Source organism: Myripristis murdjan, chromosome 5 (assembly GCF_902150065.1).
Source record: "Myripristis murdjan chromosome 5, fMyrMur1.1, whole genome shotgun sequence".
Lineage (NCBI taxonomy): Eukaryota > Metazoa > Chordata > Actinopteri > Holocentriformes > Holocentridae > Myripristis > Myripristis murdjan.
This window is the reverse complement of record NC_043984.1, coordinates 14,996,445-15,023,170: the sequence shown is the minus strand read 5'-3', so window position 1 is coordinate 15,023,170 and position 26,726 is coordinate 14,996,445. Positions and strand designations below refer to the sequence as shown.

The 26,726-nt window shown below is 42.1% G+C and overlaps 3 protein-coding genes across 4 annotated transcripts in view; 1 reads left to right on the top strand and 2 right to left on the bottom strand.

The window, feature by feature from the left end:
* Nucleotides 1-56: 56 nt before the first annotated feature.
* On the bottom strand, nucleotides 57-11,567 carry znf362a (zinc finger protein 362a). Of its 2 annotated transcripts, none has more exons than XM_030051892.1 (9): nucleotides 11,456-11,567; nucleotides 8,026-8,089; nucleotides 7,523-7,769; nucleotides 7,054-7,179; nucleotides 5,601-5,931; nucleotides 3,265-3,489; nucleotides 2,587-2,665; nucleotides 2,209-2,367; nucleotides 57-1,203 (listed from the first exon to the last, which is right to left on the bottom strand). In XM_030051892.1, the coding sequence occupies exons 2-9, from the start codon at nucleotides 8,086-8,088 to the stop codon at nucleotides 1,084-1,086; spliced, it is 1,350 nt and encodes a 449-aa protein (XP_029907752.1). In that variant the 5' UTR covers nucleotide 8,089; nucleotides 11,456-11,567; the 3' UTR covers nucleotides 57-1,083. The 2 variants fall into 2 exon arrangements, with proteins under 2 accessions (XP_029907752.1, XP_029907753.1); XM_030051893.1 differs by having other exon boundaries at nucleotides 7,523-7,736.
* Nucleotides 11,568-12,853: 1,286 nt separating this feature from the next.
* Nucleotides 12,854-16,867, top strand: LOC115359411 (uncharacterized). Its single transcript, XM_030051894.1, has 3 exons — nucleotides 12,854-12,910; nucleotides 13,544-13,713; nucleotides 13,843-16,867. Exons 2-3 carry the CDS (start codon nucleotides 13,566-13,568, stop codon nucleotides 14,955-14,957), a joined length of 1,263 nt encoding a protein of 420 aa, XP_029907754.1. The 5' UTR covers nucleotides 12,854-12,910; nucleotides 13,544-13,565; the 3' UTR covers nucleotides 14,958-16,867.
* A 2,449-nt stretch (nucleotides 16,868-19,316) lies between these two features.
* The window catches only part of trim62.1 (tripartite motif containing 62, tandem duplicate 1), a 30,808-nt gene continuing 23,398 nt past the window's right edge, over nucleotides 19,317-26,726 (bottom strand). The window contains exons 5-6 of the mRNA XM_030052152.1: nucleotides 25,140-25,255; nucleotides 19,317-23,032 (exon numbers count right to left, since the gene is read on the bottom strand). Coding sequence (XP_029908012.1) covers nucleotides 22,482-23,032; nucleotides 25,140-25,255 — 667 coding nt within the window. The 3' untranslated portion in view covers nucleotides 19,317-22,481. The remainder of the gene's footprint in view (nucleotides 23,033-25,139; nucleotides 25,256-26,726) is intronic.

Here is a 26,726-nt window from a genome sequence, read left to right as displayed (position 1 = left end):
TGTAACACTTTAGTCTTGCCATTACTTTATTTATTTATTTATTTATTTATTTATTTTTGGCGAACCCAATTAAATATAAAGTGGGCAAAAGTACATTAAGTGCATCATTCAATGTAATAATAACAGTTAACATAAATATTGTGGTTAATTTGGAAAGGAAAAACATTATTTAAAAAAAATTACATTCTCAGGGAGTCTTGACCTGCATATAAAGATATTTTTTTTTAAAAAATCACAATACAAAAACAAACAAAATAAATCATACAATTCTTGGTAGCACTTAAAGGAAAAGAAGATGCTCTCACCCTCAACACCTTTTTACTTTAATCTTTAAATGTGTGTGAGTGCCAAACCAATAAGCTGGAGTCTTTCATTGACACTACATGGCAGTGCTTACGATTAAAAGTGAGCCCAAACACTTTTCAAATGTGTCCAGATCAAAATTTGGACTCCTAACGATGTTCTTGAGTGTTTTTCATAACACTAAAAAAATATATATGTAAAAGAAAATCTATGGAGTAAAAAACAGACGCAGAAATTATGCGCGTGAGTTATATTCAGACAGACTTGATCAGCAAAATCTTGCAAACACTGATGTAAAATAAAAAAAAGTGGCACAAGACACATGAATACACTTTATATAAGCGTTCACCTTTATGGTCACTTGGCCTAGCTAAAGGAAGACAAGGTTTCTGATGCAATTTTTTTTTTTTTTTTTTTTGCAAAGACTTGAGTTAAAGAAAGAAAAGGACCATATAAAAAGACAAAATAATCCATTTTAACGTGAAAAGTTTTCATGTAGCTGCCTGGAGCGATACCTTTTTTTCTATGAAGTCAGACTTAAAAAAAAAAAACTTTTTTGGCCTATCATTTCTAGGCTTGAAAGTGCTGTAAGATCATCTTTGGATGTCCCCGATAATACTATCTGGTCAGCAAGAAAAGGAAAGGAGGATATACTCGTTAACAGAGTACCTCTTCACAAGATACAAATACAATCTGGCACATTTTTGGAACCCTTTGATGAGGGAGCAGGAGCCGGTGGAGGAGAGACAGTCTCTGACGGCAGAGCGGCTGAGGAGAGGCTCAGATGAGGGAGATCCGTATAGGGATGGAGGGGGACTCTGTCCTGTGCTGTGGGGAGTGGTGGGTCACCAGGTGCTCCACCATCGTGTGTTTGGACATGTGCTTCATAAGGTAGGTCTCCTGCAACACAAGAGAGCCGCTGTCAACACTTACACACCCATAAACAAAGGAAATCAACCTTCAGATTTTACGGTTTACAAGCCCATGAAAAGACCCGACATGACCTCTGTTTCCTGTAAAACAGAGTCTCATAAATGGTGACATCACCCTGCACTAGTGGCTGTAAATTAAAATTTCAGCCATTGAAAAAAAAAAAAAAGTAAATGGAAAAAAGTAAGTGAAAACTCAAATTACTGTAAAGTGGGTTTGTTACTATTATGTGATGTTTGCTGACAGTGGGTGTGCTGTGATTTTTGCTTTTGTCTCGCTACGCTCTGTAGGTAAACAACTTTATGTAAACAAAAACTAAAAAAAAGTTTAGGGGGAAAAACAGTCATTTTTCATTTTAGCGTAATTAAAAGTGCACAACTAAAAACTGAGTGCTGATTTAAGCGAGGATGTTTAGAACTGACCAAAAACATGGAATAACCTTGTAATCTGGCTGAGTCTACATGATTCTCATCACTCACTGATAAATGAGGTCCTAATCCACATTTTCCACAGGTCCTCACTTAAATCAACTATTGGCAATTTAAAGCAATGCAATTTCCATGTAGAATAAATTTGAATTTTGTGCATGTTTGTGATTTGTTTTGCATAAGTAAGGGGTCAGATGGGTGTATGGTAGAATAAAATGTACTAAAAAAAGGCCAAAAACATCAATATTGAAGACTCCGATAACAGCAGATTGTGTTTGTTATGGCTGCTCTGAATGGTATTAAATGTACAGATATGTTGTGCAGCTTTACGTTGTGCTACAGTTCGTTAAGCTGAGAGGTGAACCGTAAAAAATGTTCTGTTTTTCTCAGTTTCATGTCTATTTGTTTATGCCAAGAAACAGAAAAAACTGGCAACAAAGTGTTTCTTTTTTTCATTTCAGTGTGACTTTACAGTGCCGAGGTGTTGAAAAAACCGTCTGTTCAGTGTCCACATCTGTGGAGTGAGAGACTGGGATGTGGAACTCACTGAGGTGTACGCCCGGCCACACATGCTGCAGCAGTAGGCCTTGGCGTTCTTGATGGCGTGGGCCGACAGGTGGATCTGCAGCGAGGCCGAGTCTGAGTAGGCACGGTAACAGTTGGAACACTTGAAGGGCTTGTCTTTGTTGTGCTGCCTCTGGTGAGACTGGAGCGGAGACAAAAACGTTTAAAAAAAAAAAAGTTGTTAATTACACCAAGTTGTCAACACAGCTCTCTAAAGTGTCTGCAGCATGTCTCAGGTTTTTTCCCCTAACAGGAGCTACCACTGTCACCCAAGTCACGAATCCATTTAAGCAGTGAAAAATCAAGCAGGGGGAGAGGAGAAAAAGATGAAAAAGATGGAGTGGTTGTTTCAAAGCTCTACCTGCAGATTCGATAGCTGCGTGAAGGCCTTTTCACATCCTGGATGGGCACATTTATAGGGCCGATCGCCCGTGTGGATTCTGAAAGAAATTGAACAGAAAGGCATGATGAGACAAAATAACCCAATCTGAGGCCTTTTCAAGCACGTCAGAAAGACAGCGCAAAAACTCCAGCACTTGATTGAATTGCAGTAAGAACCGATCTGCTTAACACGCCAACATGTCACAAAAAATAACCTGCTTACTCTACATTTGCCCTCAAAACAACCCCGAGAAGTTTGTGTCCTCTTCCTTCGGTGCACTGTTTTGATGAGTCATGCTGCTCTTGGGGTGATGACATTTTGATTGACATTTCTTAGCGAGCTGCAGGCCCCGCGCCGGGAGTTTGATTCCAAGGTTACATGTTTAATCTGTCAGTTTGTCTTCAGATTGGAAGGTTAGTGATTTTAAAAAGAAAATACACAATGCTCCGAGTCACATCGTTCTTTTTGATGGCAGTCATATTTCGCCACAAATTCTTGACTGTGTGCTGCACAAATGCAAACAGTATGAGAATAGTGGACAAATATCATGTATGGAGGGGTGTGACTGTGAAGCTGGGTGTTACACAAAGTGTGCCATGAACACATTGGAATGTGTGTGTGTGTGTGTGTGTGTGTGTGTGTGTGTGCAGATCAGACCTGGTGTGCTGCTGCAGGTGGGAGAGCTGGCGAAAGCATTTCTCACAGTAGGTGCAATGATAAGGTTTGACCCCCAGGTGGATGCGGAGGTGCTGGGCCAGGTAGGACGCGTTTGCAAAGGACTTAGTGCAGTGGGGACACTTGTGAGCCTTTGCCTCTGTGTGGGTTTTAGAGTGGATCTGCATGTCTGACTTGGAGAAGAAGGTCAGGGGACAAACTTTACACCTGTATCAAGAAAACAGAGACACAGATGGACTGCACACATCAGCAAAGACAAAAGGATAGATGGACAGACACACAACAAATCACAATATATATTATAGTGATATTATGAAAAAAATCCTGGACATTGTCTGGGATTTTGGATATGATCACGATATGGCCTAAATGTTGTCTTCTCCTGGTTTTAAAAGCTGCATTACTTTAAAGTAATATATTTTCTGAGGTTACCAAACTGCTCTTGCTGTTCTATTATTATCAAAATGTCATTGTGTAAATATTTTGTGAAAGCACCAACAATGACCCCCACAACATTGTCACAACATTAATATTGAGGTAGCAGGATGAATGACATAATTGATGAAAGCAATAAATGATGATGTGAAAACCTGCAATAAAATAGAAAAAAAAATATTGAGGTTTTTGGTCAAAAATATCATGACATTTGATTCTGTCCACATTGCCCCGCTGTACTAGAATCATCAGGCTGATGTGACTGTATGCATCAAAGGGTTAAATTGAGCATTTATGAAGTGCTTTAGAGAAGATTTCAGAATATCAAAGTATATATTGTGTGTTGTGATATAGCTGTAAAATATTGTGATATTATTAATAGGCTATGTCACCCAGCCATGCAGAAAATATAGCCAGATGTGGCTAGCTTACAACACTCCCAGATGCCTGAGCTGTCTCAACTCACGACAGTTCTCTCTGTCAGCGTCATCGGACGTCAAATGATTATGTGTGTCAGAATTCTCTGGAATAGCCATGATGAAGGCTGGTGACGTATGCTGTGAGTAAAAGCTCATGGAAATTGAGTCAACTTCATGGGAACTGGTAACAAAAAAAAAAATAAATTAAAAAGTGCTATTGCAATGCTGGCCTGATGGTGCTGCTAAAGAGCAGGGTCGAATGTGGTCTGCCAGGGTCTGCTGCACTCGGATTTGGTGCCTGTCTTTGAAGTTTAGTTATTGCATCATAAAGAGATTAGGAATAATGTCTCATTTCCTGTTTGCAAGTTTTTTTTCCCATCAACTTTGTGTGTCATGTCCAGACAGTTTAGATTTTTAAAACACTTTGAATCAGCTGTAATCTAGGAAGTCAGAATATTCTGACTGAAAAATTATAGAAAAAGTAGAGATTTGAACAGCCTTTGCATTAAATTCAGAACAGTAGAATGAACAGTGACAGACATGAAAGCTGGTATTTGCAATAGATTTGAATCAAGGTTGTAGTATCTGGTGAGATTTGAAATCCATGTACCAAATTTGGTGACTCTTGGACCTGCGATCTCAGTTTGAGATCGCAGGTAAATGTATGGTAAATGTATGGTAAATGTGCCATGCACTGCTGTACAGGTTTTTGCCCATTTACCACAATGCATGCATCCCATATCTTACTACAGATAATTCTCCAACCAAGTGCACCAAACTTTCTCTGATGATTTTCTGACTTTTAGAAATTCAGATGTTCAGGTGATAACCCAGCCTTAAAATTCTCTGCTGCTCTGATGAACAGTTGTGCCTGAGTTTAGAAATCACAGACAATTCAATTTAGTTTAGAAAGCAATTTATTTTCTGACGGAGGTGGACATTTGTTTCTGTGAGTTTCTGTGTAGTCGTGTACTGTTAATGAATAGAAATTGATTACATAGCCTGTCATAACTTTTTTTTTAAAGCAACAACAAACCAAATTCACATTACCCTTTTAAAGATGTCCATGTTTGATTAGCACTTGTTTTCTGGGTTTCATTTTCTGACAAATGGTGATTCTAGCTTTGACCATCCAATCTGGACTGGACCACTGTGATGGATTATTTATCTCAAACAAATTTCTGTATTAAAATGCATTTAAATAACATGATCCCTATAGGTGATGGGAAGGGAAATACAAATACAAATATATAAAACATTACGATCTGTTTTGGAAATGGTCAGTGGGAATCAAAAATATACACATGTGAGTAACCTGACTAAAACATCAAAAATGCCAGTATGGTCTTTTAAACGCCAAAAGGTGTTGCGACCCCTAATTATTTGGGAACAATTTGTACACCAAGCTCTAGCGTCATTTATCACCAAGTAAGAGGAACAACTAAAAAAAATCTGCTTCCTTACCTGTAAGTTTTTCCCTCTTTGGCAGTGATGGTGACACAGGATTGGTCGTTGCCTGAGGCGAGGATGGGGTAGGGCACCACCAAAAGAGAAGACGTCCCGTTCTCTGCCTTGATCTTCTTACGCCCACGTTCCATCTTGGGAGGGGGCCCAAGGAGTCCAGCCAAGCCCCCAGTGTTTTTTAGTGGCTCCATCCCATGGCCGCTGGCTAACCCTGAGATGAGGTGAGGCGTGGGGGCTCCACCCAGCCGACTCTGGCTGCTTGAGGTGGGTGTGGTCGGGGTGATGACATCTGAGGTGTTGAGGTTACCTGTTCTGGATGCCAGTGCCACGCCTGAACACAGGAAACAAGGAGGAAAAGACTGGAGTACATTCTGAATGATGGGTTACATTTCTAAATGACTTTAAATTTTTATTGGAATACGACAGAATATAAAAAATTACAAGCAGAGTGAAAGCTATTCACACTGAACTTAATATTACATCATATTGAGGAACATATATGTCCTCGCTTCAATTCTGGATGAAATACATTTTAGGCCAAAGCAGGAAAACAATCTTTGTTTCTCTTTTTGTACATCATCAGGGGCTGAATACAGAAGGCCAATAGGCCAAAAGAACTGTCTTATAAAATACTTGTCAACACAGCCATTATCAGTGAACACCGTGTAAAGACACAAACTGAAGCTGGTGTTTTCCCTGTGTCTTCGCATCTTCAGCATCTCAAATGATGATGTTCCTTATATTTGCATTTCTTTCCATAGTCACTGACATGGTAAGCACCATGGTGTAGTTAGTGACTAAAGCCTGATGTCATCTGGAAGGTCAAGGCGGCATGCTAAAAAAAGAAATGCAAATATAAAGAAGATCCCTAGCTTAAGTGCTTGAAGATGTGATGACACAGGGGAAAAAGACGCTTCACTGTGGATTTTTGCCCCTCACAATCAAATATTGAGGAAGAGTCCATCGATTGGTCTCTGATTGGTCTCTGATTTCTGAGCCTCTGCTGCCCATTTTGGATAAGAGTTTAGGGAATGTTGGATTTTGATACTGGGGTCCAGTGTTTTGTGTAGAAACCTGATTGACCCATCACAGCGCCACCTGCAGGCCAACAGGGCCCTAAGCATCATGCCCAGTGTCTCAGACACTGAGCCAAATCTAGTGGCCCACTAGGGAACGATGCATTATTACATCGATATCCAGCATCTACACGATGAAAGTGCTTGGCTCATCACAAATCGTCTCCAAGAGCCAAGCAGCCATGTTTCAGACACCACACATCACACATAAAAAAACACCCAACTTACATGAATTGTAGGGGACATCGGGGTCACTGCTGGCCTGTTATATGCTGAGAGCTAATAAATGTCTGCTGTTGACAAGTGTTTTGGAAGATGGTTTTTGCCCCATTGGCCTTCTGCAGTTGAGAGCTTTGTAATGACAACTGTGTTGTTACCTGATACGTGGTTTGTTCTAGAGGGTTGTTCTATGATTTGACGCAAATGCCAGTCTTCCCACAATCCTCTAGCTTTTATAGCTGCCTTATCATCCAGATTCAAGTTTACGTCCCCCAGAATGCGCCCTGTTAGAGATGTGCAGAAAATTCACACTTTTACAAACAACACACTTCATCCCCTCATTCCTCACGGTCAACATGACATTGATTAAAAATTCAGTAACAGTCAATAAAAAAATTATTAACAGCAGATAATCATATAGCAAATGAAACATAATATTTATGCTGTAAAATGAGAGGGGAAAGTAATGAGATGGCACTGATGGACAACTGGACCACCTCTGACGATGAGGGATGGGTAAATTTCATGCACATCACTAAGCAAATCACAGTCACAAGGGGTGAGTGGAGTCAACTGAGGTTGCTCAAAGGGGAGGCTGGTGATGAGTGAAAGTTAGAGGAACCGTACCTGCGACCGAGCTGGAGGCGGGGCGGGCGTGCAGGGCGATATCCGGCTGAGATGGACTATGGGTGTGCAGAGCCTGCATCTGCTGAGCTTTGGGAATGTGCATCCCGTGCTGGCCACCTTCCGTCTGGGTGGGAGGAACCAGCAAGGGTTGCTGGGAGGGGACTGAGGCAGGGGGCAGATGTGGCGGTCTGATCTTCTCTGCCATCAGCTGCTCCTTGATTTTATTGATCAAGACTAGGTTATCCAGCTGACAGCCAGGAAACAACATTTGTGACAGGAGAACATTCATCAGTTCAGTCAGTGGCACTTTATGCTGCGTGGGTTCCCTCTAATGGATGCTACATGACATTGTACCCATAACTGATGAATCTCCCTGTTTGTGTTTAAATGTACAGACAAAACAAAAGCAAATTTTTCATGGAATTCCTGGCACGTTTATAATGCAGTACACTTCCTGCCTAACAATGCCCTGAGCACAAACTAAATGGAGACACCAGACTCACCTGGCCTGGCATGGTAGGTGGTGGAGGCCAGAAATATGGATTGTTAAAGCGAGGCTCAGCCATCCTGAAATGAAGAAACAGGGGTCATAAACAGGATCATGAGGGCAACTGTACATACACACACACACACAAACACACACACACACACACACATATATATATATATATATATATATATATATCCCCAATATGTCCAAACTGAGAGTTGACTCTGTGTGCTTCAACCTGTTTATAAAGATGACAGCCTGGGTCTTCTCAGGGCAAGACTGTAGCATGAGCAAAGGGAGGGTAACGGCGTACACGGATCAGCTTAGATATATTTTATTAGGTGCAAATATACAAAGACTATTGTTTCCACATAATCAGCGTCTTCGTCGCAGTCTGAACAGCCAGGAAATGACACCAACATATATAACCTTGAAATAAAACAACTAATAAAGTATATCTAAGATGATTTGTGTGCTCCTGCCCAGTGGCGAGTGTGCATTGAGAACATATTTCTAAGATATTCTTGACGCCTGTGCAGATTGATGTGTAGATTTAATGTTACCAAAAGCACACAGTGGTTAAAAATTGCCTTGCATCACTAGATCCCCACCCATGCAGCAGCTGACTGCTTGATGTGATAATTTGGGATAACTTGTTCCAGTCTTGTGACACTGTATTTTTGAAAGACATTCTGTACTGGTTTCCCTCCTTTTCTGTTTTTTGTTTTTTTTCGAGGGCATGAGAAATCCTCATTTCCACAAACACTGAATGTCTAACTACAGAACACTTTCCTCACACTTCTCATTAAGTTTTTTTTTTCTGGAGTTGCCATGGTGTCTGAAGTCAGCAAGAATTTCTTAAAAGACAAGACTTTAAAGTGAGACAAAGAGTGACATGAAGACAGAATGGACTGGAGGTGAGGAGGGGGGCTTGTTTACACTCCCTCCCAGTTTGGCAACTTTTTCTTAGGATTTCCAACCACACGACTGCAGCATGGGCATTTTGCCGAGAGATACAACATCACATGATTACAACAGCTAGTTAGGGAACACTTGAAAACTGTTATCAGAGAAAACAGAAATGCTGAACCAGTGTGGCTCAGATCCTATCTGCTCCTGCCTGTCTCCTCCTTGGTGTATTGGCCCCAACAGGTCGCCTGATGGGAAACAGGAGACACATTGTAGAGTCACCTCAGAACACAGCGCCGACCAGACGTAGCGTATCTCAAATGCTGAGAGGTCAGTAATCCATTTAACTATCATTCACATTGAATAACTAAACTAAAGATACTGAACAAAAGCCCCCATGCTACACTGATGGGTAAGTGGCATGGTAGTGCAGTGGACACAGACACTGTACTGTACATTTTACATCTGTGACTGTAACCGGATTCAAGTAGCTCCAAACACCAAAAGAGATTAGATGTATTAATCTGGAATCTATTTAAAAAATCTAGAGGAGAGAAGAAGTTTATTTTCATTGGATACAATCAAGTTCGATCAAAGACTGTATATGTTTTTCCGCACTCTCTCTCTCTGGCTAGAGGGACAGAAAAGTACTACACTTCAAGGCGGAGAGAGCTGCTTGCTCACAAAGTTGTGATCTTAAGGCCTTTCTTTCCATAGCTTCTCTTCTCGAGCCTTATGAAGTCTTTATACGACATTTTGCATTGCGTGCTTTGGCACACTTCGCCATTCCGAAGTCTGTTTGACTTAGCAAAAGCATAGCACAGTCCACATCTAGGAGCCAAGAGAAACAAAAATGATATGTCCAGGGGTATGAACGTACAGTAAACCCCACAAAATATTTCTATAATGATGCCAGTGGGTATCAGTTTCACTTCCTGGAGGCTGTCTGCCTCAGGGGGAAACAGGCCGAAGAGGCCAGAGGAGCTGAGTGTTTGACAGCTTTGTCTCACTTTTTGACATGACACATTTCACTGAGAAAACAACATTTTGTGCCGGCAAGGTATTTCACAGCAGGATGAAACAGTTGCTGTGGATTACTGTGTATTGCTCTGTGTTGTGGAGCTCTTTTTTCTCACTCTGTCTCCTGGATGTGAGATGTCAACTCTACACCTTAATTTGGCAATCCAACACCTCCTGCCCATGAACAGATTAATTTAGACTGCACACCTCTAATTTACTGAACTCAATCTCAATTACTTTGGCACAGGACTGCATGCACCGTTAGTGCCACAATGTTATATTTCTGTGTTTTTTAAACAAATACTACATTAAGAATGTTCAAGCAGTCTATTTTGATTTACAAGTAAAAGCTTAGGGTTAGTAAATGTTCAACACTAGATCTTGTAATTAAACTCACAATAATTTCGGCCCAGCCTACAATGGCTACTTGCTGTGTGAACTGTAGCCTATAATAACTTCTGAGTTACAACATCCCAGTGGCTGATAAAGTATTATAATGTCTGACAGATGGCCAGATTTACGAATACACTGAGCCCATAAGGATTAAGACTGACATGGTAAGAGTAACACTTCCTTTCCTGGTGTGAATCTATTTTAAAATCGTAGTAGCCTATTTAAATAATAAAGGCTAACATAGTGGAACAGAATCAAGAAAACACTTTGAATGTATGGCAAATCACAGCAGTAGTTGCATTAAGAGAAACCTGCATTGCCTGCCGTCTTTAGAAACATTTGCGTTAGTGGAATGGATAGAAAGCGCCGTGGAAAAAAAAAAAAGTTAGGGTTAACTTTTCCTTTTTTGCGCTGAGCTGCGTTTATTAGAAGAACAAGGGCCGGACGGTGTAAAGATGTGCTAAATGTAAGTCATCCTAAAACCGGGAGCATCATCGACACGGAGAGACGATCTCCTCCGCAGCGCCCATCTCCTCCACAGCCTCTCCCACATTCTCAGACAGTTTATTAAAAAATTTCAGACAAAAGGAAAACAAAAATGGCAGCCCTGTCTTATTTTTATAAGGACAGGACGCCATATTCTGCAGATCCGAAAAAATATAAGCGGCATTATTCGCCTGGTGTATTCAGATGGTCGCGGTGCACCGGAACGCGCCGTGCGTTTATTTGCATTAAGTGTACGAATGATTGTTTACTTTGATTTGCAGTTTTGAATAGCCCGGCTCGAGGAAGAAAAAAAAAACCTAGACACTTCCTACAACAATCATCATGCCTTGCTGAATGCATGGCGTTATGACAATTACAACTACCAGAGTCCTATTCACTTCGTGCCGATGCTTTCACTGGCGCGTAATGACACGTTATATCTGCACGGTACACAGGAAAAAACTGTCTTTAGCACACATCCACTGCAAATAGTCTTTTTTTATTACAACTTTTGTATGACTTCAATGGAAGCGGATCGCGAAGCGGCACCGGGACAGCTGCGAAATCACACAAACGATTTTTTTTTTTTTTAACAAAAAAGGGAGGCACATAATTGCATCGAGTTGCCTACATACCTGAACCTGGGACAGAAGAAATGTTTTATAAAGGGTTAGATTGTTCTTTCTGCTTGCTCTCAGTCGGAGTTCAAACCTTCCGGGTCGCCTACTGTTCACTTCTGGGTGCTGCAGGCGAGGAATTGTTCGCTGTAAAATACAGAGCCGAGACCGTTTTTAACCCATTTTGTGGTTTCAGAGGACAATAATTAGCCTGCCGCCTGTATTTTTTCTCGAGACACTGTAATCGGCTGGCTGTGATCTTAGAATAAACTGTGCACACTGCAGGGGAAATATATTAAATCTTTTCCGTGTGCACTGAAACAGCTTTTCCCTGTTTATTAACATGTTATTAACAGGTTAACTCTCTATACAGGCTTGTGAGCATATAAGTAATAATGTTATGGTTGCAGTTACAGATCCCAGAGGTTATAAAGAAAACTAATTTTATATTATTCAAATGATAAAATGATGGAAATAATATTAAAAGCTTGCGGTGTTACAAGTTTGCCATCCCATTCACTTTTTTTCCCCTCAAGTATACAACATGCCTCTGCCAGAGCACAGTCTACATCTACAGAAAATATGAAATTTAATCCTCTCAGGAGCTCCGTGACATGCTGCTAATATGCTCTGTGCTTAGCTCAGCAGGAGATGGCACTAGTGTATTAGCTGCGACTATTTGAGAGCCTCAACTGGGAAATAATGGCAAAGAGGTTCCTGTTGGCTGAAACGAGTTGCTAATCAGTGGATGCTGCCAAGTAGGAACTATCACTTAACCACACATGGTGCTTGAACACACACAAAACACAGTCTAATTACCACTTTTGGATTACGCTGCTGCCAAAAATGGATTGCAATGTGACATTAAAGAGACAGTTTATCCTAATTAAGTGTGATCCTCATCAACAGACCCCTTTTTCATTAATTTCCTCACTGTCTAAAGTGCTTTTGTGTCTGAAATCATAATGTGTTTCCGTCCTTCAAACGTGTGCCTTTCCTCCAAAGTCCATATAATCAAAGGATTGAGTATTTTCACTGTAGTATAGCAGTTCACAGTCATTAGTGTCTTGTACGGTTACAGCTGTAATCTTTAAGTCTCCAATCCTGCATACACACTTATCTAGCTTGTACTGCACCTGGTGTTTGTACTCAAAGGTAGCCAGATGCATATGTTCCCATAGACGTACACACACACACACACACACACACACATGCAGACATGTACTTCACACAACTCTGTTAGTTAGACGGTTGTTGGACAGGTTTTCTTTCCAGTGATCTATACAAACAGGACCACACCCTCGGCACATGTGCTCACCTCCACATAGGCCAGGTGCAGGGAGTATTGGGAGGGGATGGGGTGGAGGGCAGTCATTATCCCCCGAGGGGCGGGGCAAAGTGGAGGTGAAGAAAGAGGATGAAACGATTGAGACTCATATTGACATGCTGCTCTGAAGGCTCCTGTTAGGACAGGTAAGGGACTAGAACAACCTTACAAATCTTACCTAACTAACAACCTGACAGCGCTTAACACTCACTGTTTCAGCTCTATACATACAAATTCTACAGGGCTATAGAAATGTGTTTTACAGGTCGAACCAGTCTGTAGTTAATTAGACTTCAGGATGTTGTGGCAGTGTTAGGGGTGTTGGTTTGCATGAGTAAGATAAATCTGTACTGAGCCGATAGCAGCAGAATCTGCGCGCACGATACTTATCCAAATTTGCAACTGGATTTACATGTTTAAGTGTTTCACTGTATTTGCTGATGAAATGTACTGGTATTGGTAAATGATTGAAAATGTTCTCGTATGTTCTGACAGATGTTATTCCTGAGTGTTTTCATTTTTGAGGGCTAAAAAAGCTGTAGGACAGACTCACAGTCCAGGGTCCACCTCTAATGTACACAGTGAAATATTGATCTGCGGCAATGGGTCAAAAATATTTAAATTTAACAGACTAAGAGTAAAATGATCAAGCGTGGTATGTTTTTTTTTAAAAGTAAATTTATAACATGCTACCATAGTGGGGAGTTTACAGTCAGTTGGCATTCCAGTAGTCTCCTGCCTAAAAACTTAACGGAATCATGTTGATATTTTGTCCTCAGTTTAACTTGTTTTGTCCGAGCCATGGATGGCGTGTTGGAGGGAGCTGCTGTGTTGTGTGCATGCAAACTAGCCTGCAGTCTTCCCTTCCTGCCTTCAGTGACTGCCTCCTTTAGCGCTGTTGCCTTCTGCTGCTGCAGCCTGCTGATCTTCACTGACCTCCTCGTCACAGGTACAAATCAACTCACACAACATCAAGATGGGACTGTCGACTGGTCCGTTAGAGCGCTCTGAACCTGTTGCACTGTTTCCCAGGCTTGAGTTTGCACACTCACTGACATTTGTCTCTTTTTCCCTGCAGTGTTTCTAACTTTTGTGTGGATTGCCGAGTCCTGGCTACCCCAGCTGTCTGTGCTCAGTGATGTCATCGCCCTGCGCTTTCTCCTCTTTCTTAGCCATACATACGGGGCAGTGTTGCTCCTGATCACGCCTCTGATTGGTGCGGAGACGGTAACTAGGCTGCTGTGGCCGCACACTGACACTGACAGGGGAGTGGGTGATGAGGGCTGTGAGGGTGCTGTGGACCAGCATTATTGCGATTTAGAGGTCAAGGGGAATAGGAATGATGGGAATGACATGGACTCTGACCCCGAAAAAGGGCAGGGGCTGTCCCATGTCATCGGCTACCTGTGCTGCCTGTCGGTGTGGATTGTGGTTGGCCTCAGTGTCAGGCGTGGATGGAAGCTGGAAGAGGTGTGGGCTGCTGCCTGCATGCACACAACCGGCTCCCTCGTTGGATGTTTACCAGGCCCCATGCCCAGCACTCTGGATCCCTGCTGGGTCGTGGCGTTCGTATCCCTCCTCCTGTTCCTTTCTATGGTTATGGGCCTACACAGGCGACACCAGGCCCCCGCACACACTGCGAGGACACACAGGAAGAAACATGGAGCTGACAGTAACAGCAACAGTGGCTGGCAACACCTCGTCCCAGCACTTTCTGTGCCATCCAAAACTGTGAACCCTGGGATGTGGGTGTCAGAGCCAGCGCAGCATGTTGACCCAGAGAAAACACAGAGCAGCTGCACTGTTCACACAGCATATTCCTGGAACAGCATACAGATGTCGCCGCATCACCATGGAGACTTTGTCCTCCTTTCCCCAAAGTGTTTGCCTGCAGACTGGGGGAGACAGGAGTGCGACAGGACAAAGAGAGGTATACCTCTGGCATTTATCACGTTGGAACGCATGGACTCACAATGCAGGAGCCTGTGTGGGTGGCGACAATGGGGCTTTCCCTGCCTGGGGGTGAATATAATGACAGGGCTGGTGGGTGTGCTCTCTGTCTTTGTACTGCCTCTGAACCTCAGTGTGAACATTCTCCTGATCCGTACATTAGAGACGCTGCTGGAATTGTGTATTAAATCTTTAGTACCTCAGCAGCAAATACATGAGAGCAGCCAGTCTCTCATAAAATGACACTGATGTGAAGCCAGAGCTGTGAAGAATGGTGGATGATGATTGGAAGCCTTTTTTTTTTTTTTCCATGTGACTGGATCACCAAATTAATATTGCATGCATGCAGACAGCTGCACTTTCTATCAATAGTGGTTTAATAGTGTAAATAGCCCATCCCCAGCGACTGCTCTCGTGTGGAATAACATGGGGAAAGAAGCTGAAAGGTGCTGAAAAGGCAGGTTGAGGCGTGCTTATACCAGAAACACAGACACTCAACCTGACTGAACAGCCATAACACTGTGTAGTTAGAGGTGGTGCACATCTGATCTGCATTGTTTTGTCATTAAACAATGGTGCTTCAGTGTGTTTATTTTCTTTTATCCACATAGACAAAAGTACAGGTAACGGTAACAGAGGCATAGAGAAGACAAGACAACACTGAGAATAGTAGTGACAGAAATTTAAAAAAATAAATAAATAAAATAAATGAACGAATAAATTAATAAATAAACAATCACTCAGCGAGAGTCCAGAGCTATCACTTATGTCATACTGCCGGCGAATGAACGTAAAATGTAGAGTGTTTCCTTCCATGCCTGACTCCTGGGTATTTGTCAGTCTTACTGTAATTTCTCCAAGCAATGCAAACAGTGATGTGCACCAACAAACAAACAAACATACAGTCCAACAAACATACACAGTCTAGGCCTTTATAGAGGCGCTCCCAAGCACCTTCTTATAGCCTTCTTAGAATTTCCACAAGGAAATGTTTGATCCAACTCCCTATAGAAGGTTACAATATGACCAAATATAAATAAAGCCCACAGGTGGTCACTGGCAAAATGTCCAACTCATGTCTTTTTCATTTTCGAATTATAAAATTTACCTACTTATTATTCATTATTTATTAGGAATTAAACCTAGACATACATTATAACTGGTGAAGAATGAGGAAAAGCCAGTGAGCATGTGCAGTCCCCCTTAGGGCTGTGAGGGCGGTTAGTCGTTTGTTCCCTAAGCTTTTTAAGATTTTGCAGAGTACATGTATGTGTTAAGTGCTATTTTAGGTGTAAGTGACAATGATTCAGTGTCTGCCCAGGCTGGGGAAGGCTCTGAGGAGAAGTAATACATTCTAGTGCGCAACTGTGTGGCCCAGCAATACCACTGGAAACTTGGAAGTTTAAGCCCCCACTCTGTCATACGGCAAATATAATAATGTCAAACATAACCGGTGTTGTCTGTTATTCCAAATGAAATTCAAACATGTTTTTCTTCATTTAGACACGTAGGATATTGGCAGGGACAAGGGTTTATATTTTGAAACAGGTGTAATAGTTTTGGAAGGATATTCATTTTAACTACATTTATTCGCCCTATTACAAATCAGCACATCTGAGTATCTTTCTGTCTTTAAAGAATGGGTTACAGAACACGTTTCTTCAGTTGAATTATCCTCTTCAGATCTGTGGGTGTGTTTGTCACTTGCTGCGTGGCTGAGCTTTGTTCTAACCTTAATTTAAATTCCAGTAGAGATCCCAAGGTTTCCAGAGGCACCAAATATGCCCTGCTGGATTACAGGGAAATGTGTATAAAAGGCACAAGACATCTAGATATTTTCTGTTTAATGTAATGCAGCAGCCATAAAACAATGGCATCTTGGCTTTCAGTATTTCACTCATTGTAAGCATGACGTTGTTTCAGCGAAGAACTGAAACCAGCAGATCCAAAATATGTAAGTTGCATTGTTGTGCAATGGGGAAAAAAATGTGGTTTTAAACTTTGAAGCTACTTAAGGGGAAATTTTAGGGAAAATCAGAGTGCAAGGAGTTCAAGCCCAATGCTGGAGCCTGCACCATTTTGAATATCGAAGTACACTGCGTCAAATAAACCGCGCATAAACCGATAGATAAATAAATAAAGGTGACTTCGAAGTTGTGCCACAGATTTTTGTTTTGTAGTTTTGTCTTTGTAGTTTGTTCCTGTGCTTAGATCCTGGAATCAAAGGAGTGTGCTATCACTGCAGGATAGTACAGCGAGATGGAGTGTAGCAAGAGAAACTGAACACAGTAAAACAACCAAAGAGCTGCTGCACAGTCACATATAGGAGAGTGATCTACACTGTGAGGAAGCACATGGAGCTGGAAGGTGAACAGGGACACTGATGTCACAGAGCAACACCAGAGGGCACTGTGGTATAACAACAACCCCGACAACTAAGACCATGAGTCTCTCAGGATGCATGATAGATATGCTTTAGGGTGAAACAGGAGAGGGATGAAGGGGATTCTGGGAACAAAAGAATACATTTTTAGGTTGTCTTCCCAGAGGGTGAATGCTGAGTTAACAGAGGCATATACACCACCTCTCCTGCCAAAGTATTCAGACTTGTACAGACAAATACCATGGTGTACTGCCTCAACTGAGATCAAGGGAGAGGTCCAATATCCTCAGCGTGTGTGTTTGTATTGTTCTGCTTGCATTAAAACAGATGAAGATCCTGGTAATGCCCTTCTGCGTCCACAGGCATGCCATTGCGTCAGACTGGCAACATCACAGGGCTGTGCAGCGTCTTTTCAACCGGTGTAAAATGACAAGGTGGGCATGTGAATGAACAAGCAGAAGAGCTGAATGAGTGAGCTGTGTTTTTATTTTTGTTTTTCAAAAAATGAGGGATGATGAAATCAAAGGGAAAATGTCAGCTGCTGTCAGTTTCTTCAATCAAGATATTGGTTCTAATCAGCGCAGGAATCTGGTCTGTCTTCAAATGGCATAAAAATCACTACAGAAATGAAGATAATTGTCTTTCCTCAGGGATTTTTTTCTATGGCTTAAATAGTACATCCATAAGTAATTTAGCTACTCCCAGGCAAATGAGTAAGCGCATGATTCACCTACATGTGACTTGTTCTCTGTGCACTGCTTTCTCAAATGACAGTTTCTGAGGCAAGCTAACAACCACATCCAGCATCTTAAAGAGTCCTCAGCTTCACATAAGAAGAGATATTTAGAGGCTATTTTGGTTTCAAAAGAGATTGCCAGAAGAAGACCGGCTCACAACACAAGAGCCAACACATGGCTATGCAGGCACCGCAAAGGCTCAAGGTGTCATTATGGTCAAAGTTGGACATAAATTTAAATGCCAACAAATCTAAGAACTCTAAATCTAAAACAAGCACAAGCACAGCCTGTGTGGGACTAAATAATGCAGAGTATCGTTTAATAAATTCCTAAATTATTAATATCCAGCCTCCAGGTGGGAATCCTCAGTGTTGGTGTTTTATTTTATAAAATCACTGGCTCACGGACATTTTAATCTCATATAATCCTGCCGCTAAACAAGTGCAATAATGGATATAGTACAAATTAAGATATGACAAAGGTGAACTGTCATTTCTGTTTTTCTCAATCACCTACAAGATCAAATCCTTACACTACCGCCTCAGGAGAGCTGCATCTTACTGGAAAGAGATAGGAGGTCTCACAAACGAGGGTCAGTGACTCTTTAATGGACACTTTCTCCAGAGGTAAAAATGTCTATTACAGGAGAAGGCTGAGTGAGGGAGGAAAGCCACACCAAATCAAAGCTGAGAAGAAGAAGCCACTTGTCCTGGGGGTCTGGGCTCTGCTTCAAACTGCACAGTTTGCAGTAAAACAGATGTAATCATGATGCAACAAGAGTCAATTGCATTGGGGTGTGAGTTAATGGAAAAAAAAAATGGGTATGGTGTTACACAAAAAACAGCTCTACTGTTACATATACAGTTAACAGTAGCTTGAATTGACTTGTGTCTTATTTGATGCTGTATAAAATTCAGGGCTGTTTAATTTTCAACAATGGCTTAATTAAAAATGTATAATTAATTAGCCCCGAGTGTAGCGATCACTCTCAAACCTAGCAGAAATGGCAAATGATGTGGAGCTGGCTCACTGTAGCTCTCAGTGAGGAAACACTGAACCCAGGCAAACATCTTTGCTTTTTATTCATCAAATTCAGAAGTGCCTCAGTGTGAGAATAGGAAACCAGAACAAAGATGGTGCACAACCTCCCACCTCACTGTTGGATAGCTTTGCAGGGCTGGGAGTTTGGCACATGTCAACTAAAATTTCTGGCATGAAGCGCGCACTAAAATGGAGCAGGTATTGACAAGCAGGAGCAAAGCCCTGCTACATTTCAAACAGGATTCCTCTGCCTGAGATATCATTCCTGTTAGGGTTTTCCATCTGAGCTGGGTTGATACTGCGAGGTCTCAGAATAATGGGAGAGATTATATTTGCTCTCTAAAGACACAAACATTAAGCAGACGCCAGTGCTGATACACTATCCAGTGCAGCATGAGTATTTGTGCACATGCAACCCAGGACAGATTTAGACAGACAGACTGGATTTAGCAGTAATTTATTGTTGTACATTAAAACATTTCTCACAAACCTCTAGCAGCAAAAGCACACTAGAGTGTGTTCACACAATGATGGGTGCACAGCGGCCATCATCAAAACACACAATCATTATAATCATTAAAAGTGTCATAGATATCATTTTTACCATCATCACCACCACCACCAGTAACCCGCCACCGTCTCACAATAATAATCTCCTTCTTCATATCCTAATGGAAACAGTCTCTCTTAAAGCAGGCCCCACAGAGGTCTGCAGCACACCAGACAAGGGTCAAAAAGTATTTCACATTTTTAGCATTTGTTGTAGCCCACATTAAACATCAGGTGATTGGGATTTACTTCATCAGGACAATACAGACCGTGTCAGTCACAGAGCAAAGTGACTTTCATACGCTGCCCTGATTGTCTGCACCTTCTGGTACTTGTTATAATATTCCATATGGAAATCCACACACTGCTACTCCATGCACGCTAAAACAAATGCTAAAAATGATTGGAAAACACACAGTTTGACCATGGTTTGCATCATACTGCACATACTGGAATCACATCACACGAATACATCCAACTAAACAGGGGCACTGCCCCAACTCTTTTAAATGAATAACACAGACAACATACATACACACACGAAGGTGTAGAGAGGCAAAGGATGTGAGGTGATTTTTTTCTTTTCTTTTCTTTTCTTTTTTTTTACTCTTTTGTAATTCAAAGAAAAATCTCTCAAGTCACATCTGGTCCAAAAGTAATTTATAGTAAATACATTTAGCTATTGCATGAGCACACTTGGAGGGCCAGATGGGTTTTATGAAGCACAGCTAAAGCTGGTAGAATTTAAACTTGTGTTTGACCCCGGCTGGACAACACACCCACACATATGCCCACCCACTGACAGACACACATCTCTCAGTATGCTGCGCTTGGCTAGGGGACAAGGGCCTCTTAGAGCTGATTCTGGAGGGCTTGTGTGTACAACCAATGAATGACAAGAGCACTTGAGACACATGGGCAAAGTAGCAAACATGACTGAGCCTCAGAGGAATTGTCAGTGATTGTATTGTTACATAATAATGCGACATTTCTGTGAAGGCCAAGTGCACGGGAATGACATAACAAAGCTATTGTCCATCCATCACTCCTTCCCTTGCTAATTACAGTTTTCTCAACATACAGCTTTAATTCATTTGTATAGATATGATTTAAAAAAAAAAAAAAAAAAAGTTGGTCTCCACAGCATTTTTGATTTTCAACAGATTTTGTTTTAAGCAATATCTCATCTTAACCTTTCCTGCTACAGGCCAGTGATATCTGGCTTTTTTGGCTATTTAGATGGAACGATTTATCATTCTGATTGAGCCATTTTACATTAGAATAAAATGATATATTGTTGTAACAGGAGGCAAAAGAATGGGGTCAAAAATTAGTGTTAATGCTAAAGTGGATACAATACCAATGTCTATGTGGAATGCTAGATTACTTGTGCCCCCCCCCCCCACATGTAAACATGCACGTCCCCATTCCCAGAATAGCAGCATATTCTCAGATAACTTCCATACATACCTTCAGACCTTACATGTAGATGGGATTGGGGTGTGGACAGGGATGGCTGATCTATCAACCACTTATTCATTCATTTAATTTGCTCTAAGTGACACAGAGAACCACTTGAGGATATGGAACAAGAGCCTTCTCTGCAATAATGGAGACTTTCAATGGACACACTTGGATGTGACCTGCAGGAACACGGGACACCACACACCCCAAACTGGTAGATGGTAACAGACAGAAGTGAAAAGTGTCAACAGGCTTGATCCGTTCAGAGTGGATTGCTGAAACTGTCATAGGTGTGGACTCGACACTTGACCGGGCTTTATGTCACAAATCTGATTACTATAAACTTGCCAAAAATCAAGAAAGTCTTGTGGCTCGAGTTTGACTTCAAAACCAGTGGCTCAAGACTTCACTTGGATTTTAGCCATCTGACTTTGAAATCCTTGATATTAATTAATTCAGCCAGATTCTTGTCCAAATCTGCCAACATTGTCATTTGTTTACACCGGAACATGACATTCTCTTTGTTAACAGTTGCACTTCACCAGCAGATTTCTTGTGAAACGTGTGATACAACAGTGCAACGTCCAAAGAATGTGAGGAACAGTCTTGGTGCGCCAGATGTGGGAGGAAAAAATACTTGCACAAGAAGCTGGTCCTGCCATTCTTTGGAATTAACTGAATGAAGAGGTGCCTTGTCATTTTAGGACCACTGTTATTCCCAAATTGAATAACAGTTAAGACAGACTAGTTAGTTGAAATAGGCGGTGCTAATGGGCCATGTGCAATAATTTGCATATACAGGGCAGGCATAACTTAAATTAATTATCAAACTGTGATTGGTAAAGAGCACATTATTATTTGTTAAGGACTCAAACCTCAAAGTTTAGGACTTGACTTACAGACTTAAGTCTTGACTTGTGACTTGACTCGGGCTTGAATGCCAAGACTTGAGACTTACTTGTGACTTGGAAAACAATGACTTGGTCCCATCTCTGGAAATGGTGGCCACAGAAAAGCAAAAAGGAGTCAAGTGCTCTCAAACACATTCCACAAACACAGCTAGGCCAACTATACAGCACAGAGAAGATAAGTGACCGGTTTTCGGCATCCACTTACTGGGACAGAGAGGGGACAAGAGTCTGACAAGCCAGGAGCTTGATAAGGAGAGCAGTGCCCCCTGGGACTGTGCGAGGTGGGCCAGTCACTAAAGAGGGGAAATCACTTCAGGGGTTACATCACTGACACCGACTCCAAAAAGCCAAGCCTCTCTCTCTCTTTCCATTAGTCTCATCATCTTTTTTTTTTTTTTTTAATTGAAGAAGCAGAATGAGGCTCAAGTGCAGGCCATATTGTACGGTCAATCCAAAAGTCCCCAAAAAATTCACGGTGCAGGTGATAAGAGCAGTGGCACGCACAATTCTTAACACCAAATTGAAAGAAACAAACATTTCAAACACCTCATTAAACTTTTTTTTTTTTTTTTTTTAAGAACCGTTTGCTTTAACTTTTTTTAAACGGTGGTAGTCTTGTGAATTCACCTGTGATGGTGAAAGATACACCCCCTTGGACAATCACAACCACAGGTGTGTGTACTTATAGGCGCACAGTGTTGATTCTCAACGGCTGCACGTTCTTGCCGTTGGCGTGACTCTGGCCGGGGCTGAAGTAAGGGTAGAGCTTGGCGGGGAACTTCTCCCTGTAGGTGTAGAGCCAGGACATGTCGTCCGCGTTGTAGAAGACGAGCAGGCCTTTGGGGTAGTCCAGGTACACCCCGACCTTCTCCAGCTTGCTCTTGACGTTCAGACGGGTCCAGGGCTCAGTGCAGGCGCTGTACTGGTTGCCGTCGTGCATCACGATGCAGTAGAACCCGCGGCTGGGCTGGATCTGGATGCTGCCCTTGCGGCTGACCGTCTCGTTGGCCACACCGATCATCCACTGGGTCTTCTCCGACACCATCACCTCCCAGTAATGGACACCCGAGCCGAAGCCCTCGGCGCCCAGAACGGACACCTCCACATCAAAGCGGCGTGGAGAGTCCTGCAGCGGCTGGGGATGGAGATTCCCGTAGGCCACGATAGTGCAGTCATCTGACAGGATGAGTCTTTGGTGGGCTGTGATGGGGTCAAGGGTCAAAGCTGCTGGCACTGGTTCAGAGAGTGAAAGGGAGACAGAGAGGCACAAAAACAGAGATTTAGCAATGGACACGGTGAATTTATTTCACTTACCTTAGAGGGGTAAAAGCTGTGGAAAGCACAATGTGTAAAACAGAGTCAAAGGTTCATTCCTCTTGAATGTTTTATTTCTCACATTCTAATCACTCAAGAGGCATAAACATCGAGCGACTCCATTTCACACATTGTGATCTAACACATTGAATACAGCATCAAAATTCAGTGCGTGGCGGCCATAAGAAGATTTTGTACACATATGCTATGAAAAGACAACAGCTGGTCGTGATAAGGACAGTTACAGGTGTGAAGATAAGGTGGTGTCCAAGAAAAACAAACATCAATGTCATGTGGGAGCTCAGCCAGACAGAGTAGTTAGAATTGCAGTGTCATTCTTATCACTGTTTTTCTTTATCGTTGCAGTTGCTGAGTGAAGTGTTTTATGCTGAGGCAGCAGGGAAATGCATCTGTGCTGCTCAGCCACAGTACAGGAGACGCAGGTAGTGGAGTCAAGGTTATGAACTGATCTACAAAACACTGGCCCTGAAAACGATTTATCACAGGCAGCTGCTGAAAAACACCGCTGAATGTGTCCACTGGGGGATCTATATTTTGACCGAGGAGGTGACTCAAAGGGCTAAAGACTGACTGGAGGACTCATTAAAGCGTATCCCACTAATGCCTGAGCATAAGCAGGTGATAAAAGCCATACCCTGTGGTAAAAGATGACTGATGGCTTGCTATTATGGCAAACCAAGCTGCAGCTCTTGTCCTACTTCAAGAAAATAAAACAAAGAATCGTGCAATAAGGGTGACTGTGAGTCGCGCGTTATCTATTTTTCATGATCTGTTTTTAACTTCATGCATAAACTATAGTCTTCAAAGTCAAATGTTCTCCAGAGCCTGATAGGATAGCTCAATTTGTGCAGTATCACACCATGCAAAGAGTGCAAGCAGCGCCGGAGCAGAGAGCAGTAATTGCAGCTGTGGGAGGAGCACAGCTTCCAAAGGCCCCAAGCTGGTAGGAGGCGGCCTCTCTGTGCAGTTCTGTGGCTTGGGGAGGGAGCCTCTGCACCCATGCCTGCTCTACCTCTGTGAAGCACAGCACTCAATCCAGTCATTATGGAGCCATATCACGCTAAACAATAACGGCTTGTTCCCCTCACTGTGTCATGCAAAGAGCAGGCTTGGCATAGAGTGGGAGAGGAATTTTATTGGATTTCCACTTCCGCTGTATTTATATCAGTGTATTTATATCAGTGGGCATAAATGGAGGTGAAATGCCTGGCGGCTGGCCAGCGGGCAGGACAATGTCTTCTCCATTCAATGACATCCCTAGTGTGTGTTACAATGTATTCATTAAAATTTCATACTCTGAGTGCATCTTCGTGTCATACGAAAAACACAGGCGCACACACACAGACACACACATCAGCGGACAACCATTTTTTCTGCTGGATGAGAGAAGGAAATCACAGGCACTGCTAGTTATCCTCCATAGCCCATCAGTAACAGAGAGGGATGAGGGATGATGGGAGGAATGTCTTTGTCCCGTCTCCCGTCTCCCTGGCAGCTTCTGGTGATGGATCGTAACCAATTGTTCCATTTGGCAGCTAGTCAAGTGAGGCCAAAAAAAAAAAAAACCCTGCCCTGCCTGTCCTCAGCCAGGAGCAGGCTAAAATGGGAGAATTAATTGAGGGAGTGAAATACAGTATTCCTTGGCACAATATTTTCAATAATCTCCTGTGAGGGAGTGAGTGAGTGAGTGATGGCTGCAGGCGGAGGGAGTGCAGCTCCTCTCAGCACTCTCAAACACAAAAGGGCATCACAGCCCTCCAGGTCCAACCACCATTTCTCATCAAAGAATAAGCTCCAAAGCGTCCCAGCAATCTTAATGCAGGCCAGGATTAGTTCTTACCCGGCATATTTCCAGGTCAAACATTCTTTCTTCTGAGGAAAATTTGCTTATCGGCCTCATTTCAGTGTCTGCGGCACTGCACACTGGCTTCCATGCTGTATAATCTTTGCTAGTTTGTGTTTAAATCCATCAACCTGCACATTTGAGCTACATACATCAACATACCTGGTGAAATATCCTGGAAGAGAGACTTCCATATTGTGTACTGTAAGGGCCCCATGTACTTGGATGTCGGGAAGTCTTCATACGTCAGATTGGTCTCATGTATCTTCCCCTTAATCCTATGACAGAAAACAGATCAATGTCATTCTCAATCCATTTCTTGTTTTTTGCCAGATGCTGCCTCTCTCACCCCATAGCATTGCCTCGAGTTAATGAACTAATTTGTGTCTTTTGAATGTGTCTTTATTGACATTTAACTGACAACTGCTTCATAACTGCCCATGGCCATCTTCCCACAGCAGCAGAGGTTAGTATCAGTGGGGGGGTCAGCTCTTCTGCTATTACAGCATCAACCTCCACATGAATCATTCACTGCACTCCTACATGAAACCCAAGGGTGGAAGTAACTGATTACATTTACTCCTCTTACGGTAACTGTTTAGCCTCTTTTCTGCAAGTATTACTCTTACAGTTTACATCACACCCATTACAGATTACACATTTTGTAATTCCTCCACGAGCATCAGAAACAGGAGCAACAAATATGGGCTTCCGTTCACAGTGAACAGCAAAGAGGAAAAGAGTAATCTGGCGTTCCTTTGTGCGCTAGATTTTGTCATTTCTCATTTTTCCTATTAAAAAAAATCCAATTTGAACCATGTGATCCTGTGCTTTTAGAATTGCAACATATCACAATGTTCTGTTTTCTAAGAAGTGAATCAGTGACTTTCATTCTGACAACATTTTGAATCAATTACTTTTTACTTTCCCTTAAGTACATTTTCACACCAGTAATTGTACTTTTATTCACGTAAAATATCAGCAATCTGAACAGTGCTTCTACTTGAATAGGATGAATAGGTTTTAGTACTCTCTCCAGTCCTGATGATGCCCAAAGTTGAGGCAAGAGAGGGAGTCAGCTACTAACAAAAATCCTCAAAGCAACATATACAAATATGTGAAAGGGGGGCTTATAAACATCTTGTATAAATGAGGCTAATCATAGTGTGCTGCAATAAAAGACAACCTTTTTGAGCCGATTTCCTGATTCTTCCAAGTTTCTCTCTGTTTTAGAATGAATTTGAATGGAAGAGCCCTTGTTTGTTGTTTTCATGCGCCACAGTGTTATTTAAGTTGTGTTGCTCTAAGCCATAATAATGGAGCTTCCACAGTCTGACTTATTAAGTCCACCTTACTAAGCCCCTTTAAGATATAAAACTACTCAATTAAATCGCCCTCAAGCCCCCCTTCCCAGATTAAACATTACAGCTGGTTTATATCAGGCCTAATATGCCATCTGCTCGGGGATTAGCTAATCCTGTTGCTCAAATCTGTGCTTTCTCCAAAAATCAGCAGCCTTACTTTTAACAGAGTGAGTCAAACACACATTGGACGTGTTGTAAGGCGTCACCATCAATATAATTTCAAAATAGTTTTTCCTGTGCTAATCTGTACTAAGTGTAGCTCCAGGATTTAAAGCGACGAAACATATTTGTTTAACAAATACCCCCATTTTTCACTTGGCCTCTTTTTTTTTTTTTTTTTTTTTTAATAAAGAACAACCCCAATGAGGACTGGACTGCGTTTGTG

Bases quoted from the DNA above. Each gene is read 5' to 3' on its own strand.
- znf362a (XM_030051892.1), bottom strand. From the start codon at position 8,088: ATGGCTGAGCCTCGCTTTAACAATCCATATTTCTGGCCTCCACCACCT. The intron at 7,180-7,522 runs GTACGGTTCCTC...CATCTCTAACAG, and splicing joins CGCCTCCAGCTCGGTCGCAG to GGCGCATTCTGGGGGACGTA. The intron at 3,490-5,600 runs GTAAGGAAGCAG...TTCTTGATACAG, and splicing joins AAAGAGGGAAAAACTTACAG to GTGTAAAGTTTGTCCCCTGA.
- LOC115359411 (XM_030051894.1), top strand. From the start codon at position 13,566: ATGGATGGCGTGTTGGAGGGAGCTGCTGTGTTGTGTGCATGCAAACTA. The intron at 13,714-13,842 runs GTACAAATCAAC...TTTTCCCTGCAG, and splicing joins CACTGACCTCCTCGTCACAG to TGTTTCTAACTTTTGTGTGG.